Source organism: Oncorhynchus mykiss, chromosome 23 (genome assembly GCF_057628025.1).
Source record: "Oncorhynchus mykiss isolate SJ-2025 chromosome 23, ASM5762802v1, whole genome shotgun sequence".
Classification (NCBI taxonomy): domain Eukaryota; kingdom Metazoa; phylum Chordata; class Actinopteri; order Salmoniformes; family Salmonidae; genus Oncorhynchus; species Oncorhynchus mykiss.
The window spans coordinates 22,341,422-22,364,717 of record NC_143044.1 but is presented as its reverse complement, the minus strand read 5'-3'; the positions used below and the strand labels follow the sequence as shown (position 1 = coordinate 22,364,717).

The following is a 23,296-nucleotide window of genomic DNA, read 5'->3' as shown; positions in this document are numbered from 1 at the left end:
GATAAAAATAAATGTCCTATGAATCACATTGGCTACACATGGCCTGTCTGCAAGGAACTTGAAACATGATCAACTATTGTATTAACTTGGTCAGGCCTGAAACTCCTGCTAGCAAACTTGCAACATTGTATAAAATATTCTGGGCCTTCAGAGTTTCCTAGACCAGTGAGCTCCGGACAGACAGGCACTACTGTAGGCTATGTTGGGCAAGGGATAAGAAGTAATCAGGTAGGACTATTTTATAACGTTTCCACCAGATCAGAGCATGATATTGTTTTCCCCTTTCATGCTGAGTGGTAATCGAAGGGGAGAGAAAGAGCTGGAAAGATTTTTCAAATAGGCTACGTCGAGGAACTATTGTCATTCTCAATGGATGTAAAAACAGGCTTTGTTTACTTGCTGTTTGAGGTGAAGAACTAATTACTTTGAAAAGCTCCACAGTGATGGTGAGTTAAGACAATCAGAAATAGTATCAGATCCCCAAATGGGCACATTTACAGGTCTACATTTGTGAGCAGGCCAGGTAGCCTAGGCCTAGTTCTATGTGTAATCAGGTGCGTGTCCTTACTCAAGATGGTCAGGAGCGCTCCAAACAAAACACAATGAATACATTGACAACCCATAAATGGAATGAAATAAACCAACACATTTTTCTCACAAGTGTAGCCTAGGTTATACTCTCTGCAAACAACGTGTCCAGTCCTGCAATGACAAAGGTAAGACTGTAATAATAATATATTGAATGCATTAACAGAAATGACTGTAACCAAACAAACATTGTAGATTAGAAAATGTGGGAATTAACGGTAAATGTACTACTGGTGATATTGGTGTGCCATCCCCGCGGCCTCCTCAATGGTTTGGTCCACTTAGACAGGCGTGAATCAGACAAGTGTCTCGTGTGCCATCATTTGTTATATATATTTGCCACTGCTTGACTAAAAAAAATCTTGGTCGACCAGACAATCGACCAGTCGAGTAAATGTGGTCAGCCCTACTCCCAACTATGGGTGTTTGGGTGCTAAACATTAGTTGGGAACTAAATGTTTGGGAACTAAACTAGTGTTTATACAATGTTTATCACATGTGTAACTCTGTGTTGCTGTTTTTGTCGCACTGCTTTGCTTTATCTTGGCCAGGTCGCAGTTGTAAATGAGAACTTGTTCTCAACTGGCCTACCTGGTTAAATAAAGGTGAAATAAAACAAAATAATAAAAAAATAAATTGGAAGAGCAAAAACAAATTTCACACTACTGTCCACGGTCGTCTAGACAAGACTCCAGCCTTGGGTAAGACAAAGGGGAGGGATGTGTCGATTTCTAATGTTAAGTGTAGATTTTTTGCTCGCTTGAGTTCCGAGTACGTCATAATAATCTACAGACCATAATATTTTCAAAGATAGTTTTAATTTTATTTTTCGTAGCTGTTTATTTACCACCACAAACTGATGCTGGCACTAAGACCACACTCAACAAGATCTATAGGGCCATAAGCAAACAAGAAAATGCACATCAAGAGGCGGCACTTTTTTTGCCGGTGATTTTAATGCAGGAAAACTGAAATACATTTTACCAAATTTGTACCATCATGTCACCAGTGTAACTAGAGGTGACAAAACTCTTATTCACCTTTACTCCACACACAGAAACATATACAAAGCTCTCCCTCGCCCTCCCTTTGGAAAATCTGACCATAACTCTATCCTCCTGATTCCTGCTTACAAGCAAAAACTCAAACCTGGAAGTGGACCGATGAAGGTGGATGCTAAGCTACAGGACTGTTTTACTTGCACAGACTGGAATATGTTCTGGGATTCATCTGATAAAATTGAGGCGTTTACCACATCAGTCACCGGCTTCATTATTAAGTGTATCGGTGACGTCATCCCCGCAGTGGCCATACGTACTGTACATATCCCAACCAGAAGCCATGGATTACAGGCAACATCCGTACTGAGCTAAAGCCTAGAGCTGCTGTTTTCAAGGACCGGGACACTAATTCGGGCGCCTATAAGAAATCCCACTAGGCCTACAATGAGCCATCAAATAGGCAAAGCATCAATACAGGACTAAGATCGAATCCTGATACGCTGGCACCTACGCTCATCGGATGTGGCAGGGCATGAAAACTATCATGGTTTACAAAGGGGAAACCCAGATGCGAGCTTCCCAGTGACGAGAGTCTACCAGACCTGTTAAATGCCTTCTATGATTGCTTCGAGGCAAGCAACACTGAACCATGCATGAGAGCACCAGCTGTTCTGGACAACTGTGTGATCTTACTCTCTGTAGCCAATGTAAGACCTTTAAACAGGTTAACATTCAGACAGATTACCAGGACGCGTAGTCAGAGCATGCGCAGACCAGCTGGCAAGTGACTTCACTGACATTTTCAACCTCTCCCTGACCCAATCTATAATAGCTACATATTCTAAGCAGACCACCATAGTCACTGTACCCAAGAACGCCAAGGTAACCTGTCTGAATGAATATCGCCCCATAGCACTCACAACTGTTGCCATGAAATACTTTGAAAGGCTGGTCATGACTCACAACACCATCATCCCAGACACCATCATCCCAGACACCCTGGACCCACTCCAATTCGCATTGGTGCCCCAACAGATGCACAGATGATGCAATCTCTATTGCAATCCACACTGCCCTGTCCCACATGGAAAAGAGGAACATCTATGTGAGAATGTTGTTCAACTACAGTACAACTACAGTTGAGCGTTCAACACCAGAGTGCACTCCAAGCTCATCACTAAGCCCAGGACCCTGTGACTGAACACCTCCCTCTGCAACTGCATCCTGGGCTTCCTGACGGGCAGCCTTCAGGTGCTGAGGGTAGGCAACAACACATCCGCCACGCTGACCCTCAACAGGGGGGGCCTTCAGGGGTGCGCGCTTTGTCCCCTCCTATACTCTCTATTCACCCACGACTGAGTGGCCGCGCACGAATGCAACACCATCATTACGTTTGCTGACAACACGACGATGGTAGGCCTGATCACAGACGACAATGAGACATCCTATAGGGAGGAGATCAGTGGTGTGGCAGTGTGGTGCCAGGAAAACAACCTCTCCCTCAACATCAGCAAGACAAAGGAGCTGATCGTGGACTACAGGAAATGGAGGGCCGAGGACGTCCCCATCCACATCGACAGTGCTGTAGTGGAGTGAGTTGAAAGCTTAAAGTTCCTCTGTGTCCACATTACTAATTAGTTAACCTTGTCCACACACACCAACACAGTCATGAAGAAGACACGACAATGCCTCTTCCTCCCCTCAAGAGGCTAAAAAGGATTTGGCATGGGCCCACAGATCCTCAACAGGTTCTGCATCTGCACCATTGAAAGCATCTTGAATGACTATTACTACTTGGAATGGCAACTGCTTGTCATCCGACCGCAAGGCGCTACAGAGTGTTAGACGTATGACCCAAGATAGCACTGGGACCGAGCTCCCTGCCATCCAGGACCTCTATACCAGGTGGTGTCAGAAGAAGGTCCTAAAGATTGTCAAAGACTCCAGCCACCCAAGTCATAGACAGTTCTCTCTGCTACCGGCAAGCGGTACCGATGCACCAAGGTACCGATGCACCAAGTCTGATTCCAAGCCTGGAACCAACAGGACCCTGAAAACCTTCTACTACCAAGCCATAAGGCAGCTGAATAGTTAACCAAATAGCTACCTGGACGATCTGCGTTGACTCACTTTTGCACTAACTGTTTTGACTCATCACATATGCTACTACTACTGCTTATTATCTATCCTGTTACCTAGTCACTTTACCCCTACCTATATGTACATATGTACATACAGGTACCTCTATTACCTCAGCCCTGCACATCGACTCGGTACTGTTACCCTGTGCATATAGCAAAGTTCTATCATTTTTTATTCTAGAAACCCTTTCACTGTTTGTCTACACCTGTTGTTTACCAAGCATGTGACAAATCTTTAAAAAAAAAATATATATATATATATATATATATATATATATAGATGAAGTCTTTATTGTATGTGCTTGTTACATTTAAATAAACGCTTCAGAATTCATAAAAAGTGACGTTGGCCGATGAAGATTATCTTGTAAAATAAAACATAAGATTTCCTAAGCCTGTGTGTTACACAGACCATATGTCCAGCATTTATCCACCCCCCCCCCCCCCCCAAAAAAAAACATTCATTTCCCCATAGGCCTACAAAAAGACCCCATTACTATTGCGCTCTATATGCTAATGTGATTCTATGTGGAGAAAACACGCCTTTTTACCTTTTGCGCTTCAATGCACATGTGTAATTTAACGTAGCCTTCATTTAAATGAGATGCTGTCAAATAGGCTCCATTGATAATCTGTTTATTTTGTAGGCCTATCCAATTCATCCCAATTAGGTAGCATACAGTAGGCCTACCCTGAGAGCCTTTCTGAGTGCTGGATGCTGATGCTAGTGTTATTTAACACCGTAAATAATAGGAATGAGGTTTTGGGTGTATTTTTCCTTTAAGATGAGGCACCACAGTTTAAAAGGACATTTTTTTACATCTATTTGAGTATTTTGGTCCCTTAATATTAGTTATTTCAACATTTAAAGTAAATGTAGATTTTATTTTGTTTATCGTGCTACAAAAAAGCTCTGACGAAGGCCGTGAGGCCGATACGTAAAGCTTATTAAAGAGCAGTGATACGATCAAGAGCAGTGATACTATCAAGAGCAGTGATACGATCAAGAGCAGTGATACTATCAAGAGCAGTGATACTATCAAGAGCAGTGATACTATCAAGAGCAGTGATACTATCAAGAGCAGTGATACTATCAAGAGCAGTGATACGATCAAGAGCAGTGATACTATCAAGAGCAGTGATACGATCAAGAGCAGTGATACTATCAAGAGCAGTGATACTATCAAGAGCAGTGATACTATCAAGAGCAGTGATACTATCAAGAGCAGTGTGTGGGTTTCTTCTTTCTTGTCAGTTTATCATGCTACCGTCATAGAAATGTCATGCATTTTAACCACATTCAAATGGACATAAATCCATCTCTTCAAAATATGTAGTAACATATTTTGAAGAGATTGTGATTGGGTCTATATAGGCATTTGGCGATTGGTAGGCACAATTCATTGCATTTCTCTTTAACTGCCGTTCACTGAAAGTTAGACCCTTCCCACACATCAAGTCATCAGAACTCTTCAGAAGCATCTATATTCATGAAATCTAAATTTGTGGGTTTATCTTCAGATATATTCTCCAGACTTGTATTGAGGGAATTGTGGATATGTTGTCAAATTCATTTTATGTACGTGTCTTTAGTATTTCACAGATAGAAAGATGAACAATGATTTATACACAATCACTCTGTAAGTCCTGGAGTGTCTTAACAGTGTCCAGAAAAAGCTAGGCCCTCCCCTCAGTGATGATGTGTGTGTGTGTGTGTGTGGTGTGTGTGTGAGAGAGGGAGAGAGAGAGCGACCTTGTGGGCAGCGTGGACTGCAGACATACCAGGTTTGCCTGCAGTGTTTGTGTGTGGGCTGGGTGCTGCTGTGTGATGCAGAGTGACAGTGTATATGGACAGAGTCTGGATGTGAGTGTGTGTTCTGAGTCATCACTACTGATAATATGACAACTGGGACTGATACTGAAAACCAGCGTACACTGGAGACAGGAAGATGGAGAGGAAGACAGAGAAAGGCATAGAGAGAGAGAGACAAGTAGGTAGAGAGAGAGAGAAAGAGGTAGAGGTAGAGAGAGAAAAATAAGTAGAGGTATGAGAGAGAGAGAGGTAGAGAGAGAGATAAATAAGTAGAAAGAGAGGTATGAGAGAGAGGGGGATAAAGCATTTTATTTTGATATACAGGAAGTCAATGAGCTCCCTATCAGCATAGCGACAGAGACGTATGACTTAGTCCATGACTGAATGTCACACCTAAACTATTAAGAAAAATATATTGAACCTGTGGCATAAAATGTCTTTATATTTCACACCGTCTTTGAAGAGGATGGAAAAGAGAGAGCGTCTGATAAAGGGAGAGGTTAAAGCTATAGACAGACAGAAGTTGAGACAGTCTGCACCGAGTAGAGAACACAGCACCTTTTGAAGTTGTCTGAAAAGTCTGTGGATGTAACGGTTTTCGTCCTCCTCTGAGGAGGAGGAGTAGGAAGGATCGGACCAATACGCAGCATGGTAAGTGTTCGTCATATTTTTTATCAAAACTGACCACTACACAAACTGAAAATGAAACAGTTCTGTGTGGAAACCACAGAAAACAATCACCCACAACCAAAATGGGGAAAACAGGCTACCTAAGTATGATTCTCAATCAGAGACAACGATCGACAGCTGCCTCTGATTGAGAACCATACAAGGCCAAATACAGAAATACAACATAGAAAAAAGAACATAGACTACACACCCCAACTCACGCCCTGACCAAACTAACAAAGACATAATAAAGGAACTAAGGTCAGAACGTGACAGTGGAAGACGCTTTAACAGTGAAAACAAGATTAGTGAAAAACAATATTGGATGTCTTGTTTGATTTCCACTTTAAACACTGTTTTGATGACTGCTGAGCACATTAGTGTATGCTTTTGTAGTGTGAATGTGGTTATTTGTATTTATGGTTTGTGCAGTGGTGTAGTTTTGTGTATTTGTTTAGTTTGTGTGTGAGAGGTAAGTGACCTGGCTCAACAGTATTGATATTGACCTTGTATCCTACCTAGTGTGCCAGAATATATTAAACATTGACATTCAAATCCAAGACACAACAAAGGATCAAAGATTGAATTTAAAAAAAACATAAGGGCAAAGAAACAGTTTTAAGTTTGTCTTTTTAGGTTTAGGTATTTTTTTTTGTTTGCCTCAGACAAAGGTGCTTAAAACTTGGAGTGGTGTAAAAGCCAATCTGCCCTGGATAATTCTTGCAGTGCTGACAGAGAGTGCTTGTGTGTGTCTGCGTGCGTGTGTGTGGAGCCTAGGGCTGACCACAATTATTCGACTGGTCAATTGTTTGGTCGTTAGGCTGTTGGTCGACCAAGATTTCTTTTGTTGAGCAGTAGCAAATATATATCTATATACACACACTTTTTAATGGGGCAGCGAGACACCTGTCTTGTTTGCGCCCATTTTAGCAAACTGATCCATTGCGGAGGGAATGGGAATGGCACAGTTCAAGAAGAAGGGGAGTGTGGCTGCACAATGCACGTCTCTCTCCAGAATGTGCTCACTCCCGCCAATTTGTGCACATTCATTGTTTCATAACTTCATTGTGTGAGTTGTTTCCGTTTGACTGTTAGTGTCTATCATTTCCCCATTACATACAGTATATCACAAAAGTGAGTACACCCCTCACATTTTTGTAAATATTTCAGTATATCTTTTCATGTGACAACACTGAAGAAATGACACTTTGCTACAGTGTAAAGTAGTGAGTGTACAGCTTGTATAACAGTGTAAATTTTCTGTCCCCTAAAAATAACTCAACACAGCCATGAATGTCTAAACCGCTGGCAACAAAAGTGAGTACACCCCTAAGTGAAAATGTCCAAATTGGGCCCAAAGTGTCAATGTTTTGTGTGGCCACCATAATTTTCCAGCACTGCCTTACCCCCCTTGGGCATGGAGTTCACCAGAGCTTCACAGGTTGCCACTGCAGTCCTCTTCCACTCCTCCATGACTACATCACGGAGCTGGTGGATGTTAGAGACCTTGCACTCCTCCACCTTCTGTTTGAGGATGCCCCACAGATGCTCAATAGGGTTTAGGTCTGGAGACATGCTTGGCCAGTTCATCACCTTTACCCTCAGATTCTTTAGCAAAGCAGTGGTCGTCTTGGAGGTGTGTTTGGGGTCGTTATCATGTTGGAATACTGCCCTGTGGCCCTGTCTCCGAAGGGAGGGGATCATGCTCTGCTTCAGTATGTCACAGTACATGTTGGTATTCATGGTTCCCTCAATGAACTGTAGCTCCCCAGTGCCGGCAGCACTCATGCAGCCCCAGACCATGACACTCCCACCACCATGCTTGACTGTAGGCAAGACACACTTGTCTTTGTACTCCTCACCTGGTTGCCGCCACACACGCTTGACACCATCTGAACCAAATAAGTTTATCTTGGTCTCATCAGACCACAGGACATGGTTCCAGTAATCCATGTCCTTAGTCTGCTTATCTTCAGCAAACTGTTTGCGGGCTTTCTTGTGCATCATCTTTAGAAGAGGCTTCTTTCTGGGATGACAGCCATGCAGACCAATTTGATGCAGTGTACGGCGTATGGTCTGAGCACTGACAGGCCGACCCCCCCACCCCTTCAACCTCTGCAGCAATGCTGGCAGCACTCATACGTCTATTTCCCAAAGACAACCTCTGGATATGACGCTGAGCACGTGCACTCAACTTCTTTGGTCGACCATGGCGAGGCCTGTTCTGAGTGGAACCTGTCCAGTTAAACCGTTGTATGGTCTTGGCCACCGTGCTGCAGCTCAGTTTCAGGGTCTTGGCAATCTTCTTATAGCCCAGGCCATCTTTATGTAGAGCAACAATTATTTTTTTCAGATCCTCAGAGTTCTTTGCAATGAGGTGCCATGTTGAACTTCCAGTGACCAGTGAGTGTGAGAGCGATGACACCAAATGTAACACACCTGCTCCCCATTCACACCTGAGACCTTGTATCACTAACGAGTCACATGACACCGGGGAGGGAAAATGGCTAATTGGGCCCAATTTGGACATTTTCACTTAGGGGTGTACTCACTTTTGTTGCCAGCGGTTTAGACATTAATGGCTGTGTGTTGAGTTATTTTGAGGGGACAGCAAATTTACACTGTTATACAAGCTGTACACTCACTACTTTACAATGTAGCAAAGTGTAATTTCTTCAGTGTTGTCACATGAAAAGATATACTCAAATATTTACAAAAATGTGAGGGGTGTACTCACTTTTGTGATATACTGTATATCACCAGTAGTACATTTACCATGAATTCCTATAATTTCTCATTTACAATATGTGTTTGGTTACAGTAATGAGTGTTATTGCATTCAAATATTATTATTCCAGTCTTTTACCGTTCTCATTGTCAGAGTGGACACGTGGTTTGCAGATTTTATCTACGAGTTATGTCAATTTAGTCATCGTCTTTTGTTTTGAGCGCTCCTGTCAATGTTGAGTAAGGACGCGCACCTGATTACACATAAAAGTAGGCCTATAGGCTACTTGGCCTGCTCGCAAATGTAGTCATATAAATGTGCCCATTTGGGGATCTGATAGTACGCCTATTTCTGATTTGCTTAACGCACCACCACTAATGAGCTGTGGAGCTTCTCAAAGTAATGTTTTCTTCACATCAAACAGCAAGTAAACAAAGTCTGTTTTTACATCAATTGAGAATGACAATAATTCCTCAATGTTTTGACAAATCTTTCCAGCCTCCTGAGTGGCTCAGCACTGTAAGGCAGTGCATCGCAGTGTTGCGGTGTCACTACAGCCTGGGGCTGTGTCATTACTGGCGGTGACTGGGAGTCCCATAGGGCGGCGCACGGGTTAGGGAAGGGTTTGGCCGGGGGGGCTTTACTTGGCTCATCGCGCTCTAGCGACTCCTTGTGGCTGGCAGGGCGCCTGCAGGCTGACTTCGGTGGTCAGTTGAACAGTGTTTCCTTCGACACATTGGTGCAGCTGGCTTCCGGGTTAAGCGAGCAGGAAGTGCGGTTTGGCAGGTCATGTTTCGGAGGACACATGACTCGACCTTCGCCTCTTCTGAGCCCGTTGGGGAGTTGCAGCGATGAGACAACATCGTAGTCACAATATTGGGAGAAAAAGGGGGTAAGAAAATAATACAATAAATAATGTATCTTTCCACCAATCGATTGGTCGAAAGAACAGACGACTTTCAGTCTACCATTATTTTTGGGGTTGGGGACAGCCCTAGTGGAGCCTCTTGCTGTTACGCACCCCTCTCATTACAAGCTCCTCCAAGGGACTTCCCTCAGTGACAGAATCCAGTGCTCTCTCTCCTCATCTCCTCTTCTCCCTAAACACTGTAAGATTAAAGAGAGTGTGAGAGGGAACTATATTCTCATATTGCTCCAGTTTTGCTCCTTCATGCTGTAAAGTGACCTCCTGACCTCTCCTACATCATCTCAAGTCTTCCTCTAACCAGGTTTCCATCCAACCTTTTTATGCATGTAAAGTACATGTCAGATAAAGTACATGTTTCGGTAAACTTTCTAAATGTTGACAAAACAAAATACGCTAGACAAAGTGGGATTTTTTTGTGTCTGTAAACTTGGAGTCACGCGATGTTGTGTGATGTTGTGTGGTCCTCCCACTACGACTCGTGGAGAAGCATGCAGTTTATTAGGCTACAGATGAAATAAGTTATGAGGGTGGTGACTTCACAGGGTGGTGAAAGTGCAAGGTGATGAGCTTGATGCTGCTTTCCAATAAATATTGAGGGTCTTATCCTGTTGACATGATCATCGATGCTTGACTGCCATTTGATAACTAAAAATAATCTTGCTTTTTTGTGGATAATAATCTCATCATGCAGGCTATACAGTGCCTTTGGAAAGTATTCAGACCCCTTGACTTTTTCCACATTTTGTGGAAAACACCAGTCTCAACGTCAACAGTTAAGAGGCGGCTCCGGGATGCTGGCCTTCTAGGCAGAGTTGCAAAGAAAAATACATATTTCAGACTAGCAAATAAAAAAAAGATTAAGATGGGCAAAAGAACACAGACACTGGACAGAGAAACTCTGCTTAGAAGTCCAGCATCCTAGAGTCGCCTCTTCACTGTTGACATTTAGACTGGTGTTTTGCGGGTACTATTTAATGAAGCTGCCAGTTGAGGACTTGTGAGGCGCCTGTTTCTCAAACTAGACACTCTAATGTACTTGTCTTCTTGCTCCGTTGGGCACGGGGCCTCCCACTCCTCTTTCTATTCTGGTTAGAGCCAGTTTGCGCTTTTCTGTGAAGGGAGTAGTACACAGCATTGTACGAGATCTTCAGTTTCTTGGCAATTTCTCGCATGGAACAGCCTTCATTTTTCAGAACAAGAATAGACTGACGAGTTTCAGAAGAAAGTTATTTGTTTCCGGACATTTTGAGCCTGTAATCGAACCCACAAATGTTGATGCTCCAGATACTCAACTCGTCCAGATACTCCAGATACTCAACTGATCTCGTCAACTTTGTCATCTAGGGACTGGACATTAGCGAGTAATATACTCAGAAGCGGTGGGTGGTGTGCGCGCCTCCTAAGTCTAATTAGGAGACCGCTCCGAATTCCTCTTCTCCGGTCGCGTTGTTTTGGGTCGGCCTCTGGAAGCAGTTCCAATGCCCTGGGTGGTGCGAACAAAGGATCCGCTTCGGGAAAGTTGTATTCCTGGTCGTAGTGCTGGTAAGTTGACGCCGCTCTGAAATCTAATAGTTCTTCCTGGCTGTTCTGGACTAACAATGTAAGAAATAATACATAAAAAACGAAATACTGCAAATCCTGACAGAGTTGAGAGGATCTGCAGAGAAGACTGGGAGAAACTCCCCAAATACATTGTGTGTTGATTGATAATTTCATAAACAAAAATTATTGAACCTCTATTTGATGGGGGGAACAAACTATTTATTCAATTTTAGAATAAATAATAAAAAGTGGGTCTGAATACTTTCCAAATGCACAGTACGTGCTCTCAAGCCAACAGCATGCAGATACAATACTGTATCTGCATCCTGCACGCTGTTGGCTTGAGCGCACATGCCAACATCAGACATTCACTATATAAGGCAAAAAATTATTGTGAGAAAACCATTAGTAGAGTTAAATACGTTTGAAACCCATTACTTTTTTGGTATTTTTTATTCGGTACATGGGAATTTAACCACAAAAGGTATTTTTATGTGCACTACGTCATCACACACAGCCTTTTATCTGCAATTTGATGGAAACACATCTCTGGTGTGAAAATGCGCATCTTGTTTTTATGTAGATTTTAGAATATTCAGATGAAAATCAGTCGCCAATTGGATGGAAACCTAGCTACGATTGCCAATATTAGAACAGGGCAAATATGTGTTAGATTTCCCACGGGCTTGAATACGTTTTCAAACAGAGAAAGGATTGAGTGTGTATTTTTACATTTTACATTTATTAATGTTAAAATAGCTAGGTGGGACAGCCACATATCACAGGCATAGTAAATACACTTTTGAGCAAGTTCCCACCTGTCCTAGCTTCAGGGGGAAGCTGGTTCCACCATTGGGGTGACAGGACAGAGAAGAACTTTGTCTGGGCTGAGCGGGAGCCAAGAGACAAGAGGTGGCAGAACGTAGTGCTCGGGTTGGGATGTAGGGTTTGAGCATTGCCTAAAGGTAGGGAGGGGCAGTTCCTGTTGCTGCTCCGTAGGCAAGCACCATGGTCTTGTAGTGGATGCGAGCTTCAAGTGGAAGCTAGTGGAGTGTGCGGAGCAGCTAGGTGGCATGGGAGAGCTTGGGAAGGTTGAAAACCAGGTGGGCTTCAGCATTCTGGATAATTTGCAGGGGTTTGATGGCACAAGTGCTGAGCCCAGCCAACAGCAAGTTGATGGGCAATGACAAGTGCCTGGATTAGGACCTGTGCCGCTTCCTGTGTGAGGCAGGGTCGTACTCTATTGATGTTGTAAAGCATGAACATGCAGGAGCGAGTCACTGCTTTGATGTTTGCAGAGAACGACAGGGTGTTGTCCAAGGTCACACCAAGGTTTTTTGAACTCTAGGAGGGGACACTGAGCAGTTGTCAACCGTGGTGGAGAGGTCATTGAGCAGGCAAGCCTTCCCTGGGAAGAAGAGCACCTCCGTCTTGTCAAGGTTGAGCTTGAAGTGGTGGGCTGCCACCTGGGTGTCAGCAGGCGGGAAGGAGAAAAGTAGTTGAGTGTAATCCGCATAGCAATGATAGGACAGCGCCAAGTGACTTGATGTATAGAGAGAAGAGGGACTAGAACTGAGCCCTGGGGCACACCAGTAGTGAGAGTACATGTTGCAGACACAGATCCTCTCCACGTCACCTGGTAGGAGCGGCCTGCCAGGTAGGATGGAATCCAAGCGTGTTCAGAGCCTGAGACGCCCAGCCCTGAGAGGAGGATCTGATGGTTTACCGTGTCTAATGCAGTGGATAGATCTAGGAGAATGAGAACAGAGGACAGAGAGTCAGCTTTGGTTGAGTGATCCGTCTTGAAGCCTGACTGTTTAGGGTCAGATGAGTTGAGTGTTGGTTTCTTGAGTAGGGGAGCGACTCTGGCCATTTTGAAGTCAGAGAGGATGCAGCCAGTGGTCAGGGATGAGTTGATGAGGGAAGTAGGAAGAAGGGAGAAGCGGATAGGGTCAAGCGAGCAGGTTGTTGGGCGGCCAGACCTCACAAGTCGCAGGATTTCATTTGGAGAGAGAGTGGAGAAAGAGGTCAAGGCATAGGGTTCTGTGTGAGTGGGACCAGTGGACTCAATAGGCTGAGTGAATGAGGAGCGGATTAAGGAGGGAGGAGAATGTGGAAAATAATTTCTTAGGGTTAGAGGCAAATGCTTGGAATTTAGAGTGATAGAAAAGGGCTTTAGCAGTGGATACAGAGGAAGAGACGCTAGAGAGGAGGGAGTGACAGCAGGATAGGTCCTCCAGAAGTTTTGTTTTCTTCCATTTTCACTTATAAAGGTGTCAAGCTCATTGAGGAACTCTCCAAGGGCACCTGGTGGGCAATAGATGACAACAATGATAAGCTTGAGTGGACAAGTGACAGTGACAGCATGGAATTAAAATGAGGAGATGGACAGATGAGAGAGGGAGAAAAGAGAAAATCTCCAGTTAGGAGAAATGAGTAGCCCTGTGCCAACACCGACACAACCAGATGCTCTTGCACTATCAGAGAAAACATGGTCAGATGAAGAAAGAGCAGCTAGGATATCAGTGTTCTCTGGGGTGATCCATGTCTCCGTCAGGCCAAAAAGTCAAGGGACTGAAGGGCAGCATAGGCTGAGATTAACTCTGCGTTCTTTACTGCAGATCGGCAAATCCAAATGCTGCCATGTGTACGTGTGTATAGTGTGTGTTCAGCAGTGATGTGGTCGGGTTGAATAAAGAGAAAACAGTACATTAAAAAAAGTAATAAATGTACCATTATTGTGCAATTTATATCTATAGACTACATTGAGGTTTTAGTTTCATTATCTTTAGGCTATCTGGCATTAGTGCGTAAGCCTAAACTTCAGAGCCTAACTTTACCGGCACAAAATAGCCTAAAGGCTTTTGGGAACAGGCAGAAAAAGTTAACGTGGATCCACTGATGCAAAAAGGACAATGTCAGAGTTTAATTCAGTAAGAGAAAAGCTGTGCAATGGAGGCTTGAAAATAAAGAGAAGGGAGGGACAGAAAAGTCATGTTTGGGAAAGATTTGGTGAAGTGGTAAAAGAGGATGATAGCAGTGCCGGCGATGTTATGTGTGATTATTGTGAGGCGCTATACAAATTCGACAGCCGTAAGACTAGACTTCAAATAGGCCTATGGCAGAGAGATGCTTTCTTTATCAGCATCATAAAAGCTGATAGTATTTCTACCACATAAAATATGCATCCAAGCCGATCTGAAATCTTGTCAGAAACACGTTGGGTTGTTTTCACAGCTTTCTATTTCCTTACAACTGATCAAACCGATGTCATTTGGAAATTTTGCAGAAAATCGTGAAAGAAGCAGTGATGACAGAGGCTTTACCAGTGTTGACTAGAGTGACACATTCATTCTATCAATTTATGACATTATTCTGGTGAGCACGGGTTTATTTAGTCTTCTAGGGCAACATACAATGACAGAAGAGAAGCCGCATGTACTGTATCTAATTATAGACAAGAGGACTAACAAATAACCTGCCAAAATGTTTGGTATTATAAGCGGAAACATATCAAAATTAGACAACAACAAAATACTGCACCCCACGTAAAAAAAAAAATGTTCCGCCTTCTCTGACTGTAGGCTACAGCGCATTTTCTCATTTTCTAGATTTGCGGGTTAGGGTCGGTGCGGGCCTCAGATTTTCACTTTATCACATATAGTTGGGCGGTTGAGGATGGGTTATTAGCGGATGGGTTATTAGGAGGTGTGTTTGCGTACGTGCATGTGTGTATAGGGCCATGATTTATGCGATAGTTGCCTGTTACCCACATTGTTTCATTGTGGTTGTGTGGAGTGGTTGAAAAACAAGTTTCCAACCTAAGTATGTGTAAACTTCTGACTTCAACTGTATGTGTATGTACGTGCGTAGCCAATGTCTGTATAGTATGTGTAAATATTTTGTGTATTCATGCTTAATGGTATTTCTTAGTGTATATGAGAGTATATCAGTATCAGTTTCTCATTTTAATTCAGCTGATACAACTTGACACCACACAATGTCCTCCTGAGTAGATGACTCTGATACACATATCTAACACATATTTCTGGAGGTTTCTCTTTATCCTTCCTGGTCTTTATTAATGGTAAAGTTGACCTATCATTCTGCCTGCTCTGGTCATTGTGTTTATGATGTGGAGTCGTCTGTGTGTCTAGGCTTTCTCCCTTCTCCCTCCTCACTCTACACCAGCCTTGGCCTGCTGGAGAAAGTCCATTTTATTGATTGACACTAATATAGGGTGTGTGTGTGTGTGTGTATGTGTGTGTGTGTGTGCCTCTCTATCTCTCTCTCTCTCTCTCGTCCTGGTAATGGAACACTGTATATACATGATAGACTGAGTGTGTTCGGCACACGCCACATGCCTTCAAAATGTCTCTCCTGACAGAAGCTGCAGGTGTCAAATGGAGGGGCTGTGTTTGCCACCCAGTGCTGTGGAGCAAGAAGGGATTCAATTAAAGTCACATCCACTCATGCTGTCACATTACATGTGTGTAAAAGAAAGTGTGTGTGCATGCGTGTGTGTCTGTTCAGAACAGCTGCCCTCTCAGCGTGTCCAGGCAGAATTAATGTGACATTACACCTTAGTGAGGCATCCTGACAGGCATCAGGAAAACACCATTAAAAATGTACGCCCGTGTTCAGATAACGGCAGGACTCTTCTCAGCCAAAACAGCACAACACTAGTAATTGGCTGCTATAGTAAACGATGGGTCTGAATTTGATTGAATTCGTGAATGTCAAACGTTGCCAGGTGCATACTCAGAATAAAGGGTTATGAAAAGGCCAGAGAGAGGCCAGTTATTGTCGCAGGCTTGATGAGACTTGATTGCTAATACGGCTAATCTTCTCAGACAATTATGCAGGTGTGAGAGCAGGGTTGGGCTGAAACATTACCCTTTAAAGCTGCTTCTTCTGAATGTGGTGTTCTGTTGATTAAATGGTTAGTGTTTTTGGCACCATGAATGTCAGAATGACAAATTACGTCAAAGTCTAATTTGTACAAATAATTATCACCTGCTCTACCTTTCATTTGAAAGTGTTATTGTTCGTACAAGGAAGTCGAGGATGGATCATGATCATTATTATGTTGAAGCAGAGGTCTGTTAGTCCACATGCTGTAAGGCTCATCGTGTAACATAGAGGGATTCTAAACGATTCATGACAGGCATGTGAAATGGTATGGTAAGCTACCTTTGAGCCTCATTTTAACCATACCCCAAAATGTCCATTCGGAAATATTGTTTTTAGGGCGAAGCTCAATGTGAAGGCCTTGTGTGTTTCAGGGATGCAGTCTGGTACAGAATGAAATGGTTTCATTTAAACGAAAGCCTGGTTGAACTCTGAGGTGGAATTGGAGAGGGATGGGATATTGTAGTAGAATGATCATATTCTTAAGGAATATGTCTCAGTGAGCAATGTAGGGCTGTCACTGGGAAGTTTGTTTTTTACACATCCCTGACCTGTGGATGATATAATATTCCTCTCAGACGTTTAGGGGAGGGGGGTGGGGCTCCTGGGAGGCAAAACGTCAACAGTCGATGTTCAACACTCAAACACATACGGAGGGACACAGACACGCACTCATGTTTCTCGTATTTGCACATGCTCACGCACACACACACACACACACACACAGACACACACAGACACACATAAACAAACATGCTCAAGCCCCCAGGAAACAAACCCTGGAAAGCTGATGTTGAACACAAACTCTCTCTTACTCACACACACTTGGAAAGCCTGGAAAGCTGATGTTCACAGTCCATGGAACATTACTCTGTACTCTCTGGCCTGGACCTCATAGATTCTCAACATGCTAACAGACTCCCCCAAGTTAACCCATGTTCAGTATATCCCACTACAGAGTCCCAACACGCTTACACACTCTCTCCTCTTAAACAGACTATGCTACTTTACTGCTTTTAATCATTCTCAATATGTCTCTCTAGACTCTCTTCACCATTTATCTGTTGTATTGCTCTCTCCCATCAGCTTACATGCTTTAATAGATTTTCTGACATAGATGTATGCATCTGATCTGCTTTGTATTCCCAGGACAACATACTGTATAGTTAATCTAGCTACTGTGTGTAGAGAGACTGGTCTGAGAAGGAGACTATAGAGACTTTAAGGCTCACAAATCTCTCACAAGGATGAGCTTTCAGGACTCAATTTGAGCCTTTGAAAGTTTGATGTAAAATCCAATCCCCACCTGTGGATTACTTATGTAATTGTTGTATTGTGTGTGTGTGTGTGTGTGTGTGTGTGTGTGTGTGTGTGTGTGTGTGTGTGTGTGTGTGTGTGTGTGTGTGTGTGTGTGTGTGTGTGTGTGTGTGTGTGTGTGTGTGTGTGTGTGTCTGGATGTCGATTACAGGATTGGCATCAATTCAGTTTTCAGTCAATTCAGGTAGTAAAAATGAAGGACATTTAACTACGTTTAAATTCTGTACACATATCTCAGAGACTATCTCAGTATGTTGTATTAGGTTTATTATGATGGCGTGTATAAATATTAACAGTATGAAGTGTTCAACAGTATGAAGTGTTCAACATTATTAAGTTCAACAGTATTAAGAATGTTCAACAGTATTAACTTCAACAGTATTAAGAATGTTCAACAGTATTAAGTGTTCAACATTATTAAGTGTTCAACAGTATTAAGTTCAACAGTATTAAGAATGTTCGACAGTATTAAGAATTTTCAACAGTATTAAGTTCAAAAGTATTAAGAATGTTCAACAGTATTAAGAATGTTCAACAGTATGAAGAATGTTCAACAGTATTAAGTTCAACAGTATTAAGAATGTTCAACAGTATTAAGTTCAACAGTATTAAGTTCAACAGTATTAAGTTCAACAGTATTAAGAATGTTCAACAGTATTAAGTTCAACAGTATTAAGTTCAACAGTATTAAGAATGTTCAACAGTATTAAGAATGTTCAACAGTATTAAGTTCAACAGTATTAAGTTCAACAGTATTAAGTTCAACAGTATTAAGTTCAACAGTATTAAGTTCAACAGTATTAAGTTCAACAGTATTAAGAATGTTCAACAGTATTAAGTTCAACAGTATTAAGTTCAACAGTATTAAGTTCAACAGTATTAAGAATGTTCAACAGTATTAAGAATGTTCGACAGTATTAAGAATTTTCAACAGTATTAAGTTCAAAAGTATTAAGAATGTTCAACAGTATTAAGAATGTTCAACAGTATGAAGAATGTTCAACAGTATTAAGAATTTTCAACAGTATTAAGTTCAAAAGTATTAAGAATGTTCAACAGTATTAAGAATGTTCAACAGTATTAAGAATGTTCGACAGTATTAAGAATTTTCAACAGTATTAAGTTCAAAAGTATTAAGAATGTTCAACAGTATTAAGAATGTTCAACAGTATGAAGAATGTTCAACAGTATTAAGAATGTTCAACAGTATTAAGAATGTTCAACAAGTCCGTACTCTTTATCTCATCCTCATTTTGATCGTTTCATCAAAGTTCTGAGAAAATGAATGTAAGATGCATTTCTCAATTTCTCTTCACCATGTAAGGAAGCATGATATGACTTGATCATTTAAGGGAAGGAAGTTACAGTTCACTCTGCCTCCAATAAGTATTAAAAAAGAACATTACCTGCCTCACACTTGAATTTAGTTCAACTGCACCGCCAAAACGTTTAGGATTCCGTGGACGTTTGGCAGGAAGTATGTTTGCAGGACTTCTCCTCTTTATACCAGTTCTACTGGCTGAAGATGTGGCAGTTTTATTTTGTAGAAAGAAGAGTGTTTGCGTCTTAGAAGGATTGTCTGTAAAATTGTCCTGCGGTTTCACAATCCAAGATACCAGACGTAAATTAAAAGAATTCTACTGGTTTAACAACAACAACAGGAAGAAATGGAAGGACACAACTATTCCGGAGGATCTGAGTGAAGACCCAGAGTATTATGGTCGTTTGTTACATGGTGCTGTTGGGGGTTTCAGTCAATATTCCCTAACTACTACGATCATAAATTTGAGACCAAGTGACTCTGCTGAGTATAAGTTTAGACTTAACACACAGAACTCAGGATGGAAGAACAGCGAATCTGGAACAACTGTTTTTGTCACAGGTCTGAAGGTGATTAAGAATCCGGACACTGTGAAAGAGGGACAAAAAGTAACACTGACCTGCAGTACCATGTGTATCCTGAGTAACAACCCCAACCTTACTTACATCTGGTATAAGAATGGACGACGACTAACCAACCCAAAGACCCTGAAGACCAGCCTGTACCTAGACCCATTCAGCATTACGGATTCTGGCAGTTACTCCTGTGCTGTAAATGATCTCCGTTCTCCTTCACTTTGTCTCCTGGAAAACTGTTGGGAGGTGAAATACGCAAAGAAGACAATCTGCGCCATAACCGGGTCATCTGTGGATCTGCCTTGCACTTACACATACCCCAGTGGTCAGACCATCACACAGACTCTCTGGTCAAAAACTGTGGATACTAAAGGGAAGCCTGAAGACTTGGAGTATGGAGATAGTGTGCAGTACCGTGGAGACAAGAAGACTGACTGCACCCTGAGAATCACAGAGCTCAGAGAGAGAGACTCAGCCAACTACTGTTTCAGATTCAAAACACAACAGGGGAGCTACAATGACCCATTTCAGGTCACTCTGTCTGTCACAGATGTATTTGTAAATGTTAGACCCGACATCGTCATAGAGGGAGAGAAAGTCTGGATCTCGTGCTCAACGTCCTGCGTTCTGAAGCAAAACTCTACTGACTACATCTTCTACAAGGACAAACTTCGCCTACCTAGCCCTAACAGACACTGGGTCTTGTACCTTGACCCAGTCAGCAGTGAGGATGCAGGCAGCTACTCCTGTGTATTGGTTGGCCTTGAGAATCAGCCCTCCCTTGGAGCTACACTCACTGTGAGATATCCTCCAAGGTCCACCACCGTGACGGTCAGCACAGATCAGAATAAAATAGTGGAAGGCAGTTCAGTGACTCTGACCTGTAGCAGCGATGCCAACCCACCAATGGAGAAATACACCTGGTACAAAAGGAACGGAACTAAAGTGAGCGTCTTACGGGGAGAAACAGAAAGTTACACCATCCCCAGTGTCAGTCTTGGGTACATTGACCAGTACTTCTGTGAGGCTAAGAATGAGATTGGAGCTCAGAACTCTACCTGGGACCTGACCACAGATGATAGACTAGTGAATGTCTTGACTCCTGTACTGTGCGTTGTGGCTGTCCTGACTGCTGGAACTCTTCTCGTTCTCAGCTACTACACACTGAAACAGAGAAACCGCGGAGAAAGAGCTGATACACCGAGAGTCCATTATGTCAGTAATGATGCCTCCAACACCGCTGTGAGTGAGGAGGAGAGCGTAGATACTCTCTACGCTCACCCTGATGACTATGATGACATACAGGGTGGCATTGATGAGAACGATGACATACAGGATGACACCTACACAGCCCTTCAGAGAGACTCTCGCCTCTCGATGTACGATTCTATCCCGAAGAGAGAATCACCATAGAGCCTGAAGACCTACAGCACCAACCCAAAAATACGCCTTGCACCTTTTTTTGTCCTGCTATCACATGGGCCTGTCTGGGATGTTTCCCACACATTGAGCTCTAACCTTAGACTTTATGCTGAAGGTGAATATGATTGCTGGAATGTTTTGCCATTGGCTACTGCAAATGTAAATGGTGTTATATTGTTTGGTTTTTAGAGTTGATTGTTGCTTACTACACAAGATGAGGTTGAAATAAACACAATCAAATCATATGCAAGTTTTCCTATTCTTTACAGTGAGGGAAATATATGAAAGTATGCCATTTAGTAATTGCCACTTCAATTACTGCTCATGCTCATGGTAATTATCTTTAATCATGGATTGATTATTACAAAATAGACGCTTGTCGATATAGCAACTAAAAACAGCTATTCTGAAAGCAAAGATACATAGGAATATATCAGCAATCGTGCAAAACTGTCAGTATTGTTAATATAATACTAAGATTTAAGTAAATTAAATTCATTAAATGTTTGCTGTATGACAATACATTTGTTTTTTTGACCCCTGGTTTATTAGCATACTAGTATGCTAACTCTAACCGTTATGGTTATAATTACATTAAGGGTTAGGTGCTAGGGTTAGGGTTAAGGTTTTTGGGTTAAGATTGGGGTTAGGGTTAAACCCCCTAGAAATAGCATTTGACCTTGTGGGGACTAACAAAATGTCCCCAGTTGGTCAAATTTTTGTTAGTTTACTATAGAATAGTTAAACACGTCCACACACACACAACACACACACCTCCCTATACAGGAAGCTAATTGGTCGTCTATCACAATACACTGCAACAGCTCTTTTCCTGCATGGCCTACATTTTTTCTGAAGCCAGTCCTGAAATGTGCTATAAATACTAGAGAGAGGGAAGAGGAACACACACACACACACACACACACACACACACACACACACACACACACACACACACACACAGTGAGGGTACACTCTTAGAAAAAAGGGTTCCGAAAGGGTTCTTCGGCTGTCCCCGTAGGAGATCCCTTTTTGGTTCCAGGTAGAAGAACTTCTGGGTTCTTCTGTGGAAAGTGTTCTACATGGAACTCAAAAAGGGTTCTACCTTGAAACAAAAAGGGTTCTTCAAAGGGTTATCTTATGGGAACAGCCGAAGAACCCTTATAGGTTGTAGATAGCACCTTTTTCTAAGAGTGTAGGGGAAGACACATGTATTCTGTCTCTCAATGCGCACACTGGTGCCATGCACTCACTAAACGCCAGACGCTGATGTGTGTGCCAGGGGGTCACCTCCCTATGAGACTGCCAGGGGGTCACCTCCCTATGAGACTGCCAGGGGGTCACCTCCCTATGAGACTGCCAGGGGGTCACCTCCCTATGAGACTGCCAGGGGTCACCTCCCTATGAGACTGCCAGGGGCTTAGTGAACACACAGTAAAACACTCGCACACACAATAGACTGAGGACATCGGCAAGAAAGTGGGATCCACACATCATAAGAGAGGAGAGAGAGAAAGATAAAGTGCTGTAGAGAGAGTGAGAAGGTAAGAGTAATTTAACCTCATTTTACCCCTGGTCACCTGCGCTGGGGTGGAGATTATTCAGGATTAGAGTGAGGAATGAGCTGGAATACAAGGCCAGTAGGCCACTCTCACTCACCACTTTAACACACACTGAAAAAAACTGCGCTCTGGGAAAATGAATCAGCTGATGGATAGGACTGCCACTTAACCTTGGGAACCATCTGGCCATGCCTGCACATACAGTACATACACTCACATACACTCATACATACACACACACATACACATACACACACACATACACATACACATACACATACACATACACATACACATACACATACACACACACATTCACATACACATACACATACACATACACATACACATACACATACACACACTTGGGCAGCCAACTAATCCTTGCACACTAGGTTGGTATTTCACAGAGAAGTGATGGGGAATGTAGATATAACAGGGGGAGAGGAGAGGACCAACTAAGCTAGAAAGCCCAAGAAAGAGGAGAGTTATTCCGCTATTTTCATCACTTAAAGGCACCACATTCTATTTACCTGATTGTCACCAAGTAGCTGAGTCATTTAATTGGTTCTTTAGCTCAGAGAAACTGATGATATAGCCTTGCCTCCCCCTTATCCGTATGAAAGAGAATGTAATGGAACTTCTCCATGACCCTGGGAATGAATACATTGATATGGAAAGAATAACATGATTTAATGTGATGTTATAGATTATCAGAGTCTGCAGAGACTGAACTGTCGGCCATTTGAAATCAATCTCATTTTGGGAACAGAGCCTG

The 23,296-nt window shown here is 42.6% G+C and overlaps 2 protein-coding genes across 3 annotated transcripts in view; both read left to right on the top strand.

The window, feature by feature from the left end:
- LOC110502589 (heterogeneous nuclear ribonucleoprotein L-like) overlaps window positions 1–23,296 on the top strand; it is a 54,430-nt gene that overhangs the window by 9,647 nt on the left and 21,487 nt on the right. The window lies entirely within an intron of this gene.
- LOC149972545 (B-cell receptor CD22-like) lies at window positions 17,725–21,476 on the top strand. Its single transcript, XM_090217068.1, has one exon. It carries the CDS (start codon window positions 19,118–19,120, stop codon window positions 20,945–20,947), a length of 1,830 nt encoding a protein of 609 aa, XP_090073194.1. The 5' UTR covers window positions 17,725–19,117; the 3' UTR covers window positions 20,948–21,476.

Excerpts from the sequence above, each read along its gene's own strand:
- LOC149972545 (XM_090217068.1), top strand. The coding sequence starts at position 19,118 with ATGTTTGCAGGACTTCTCCTCTTTATACCAGTTCTACTGGCTGAAGAT.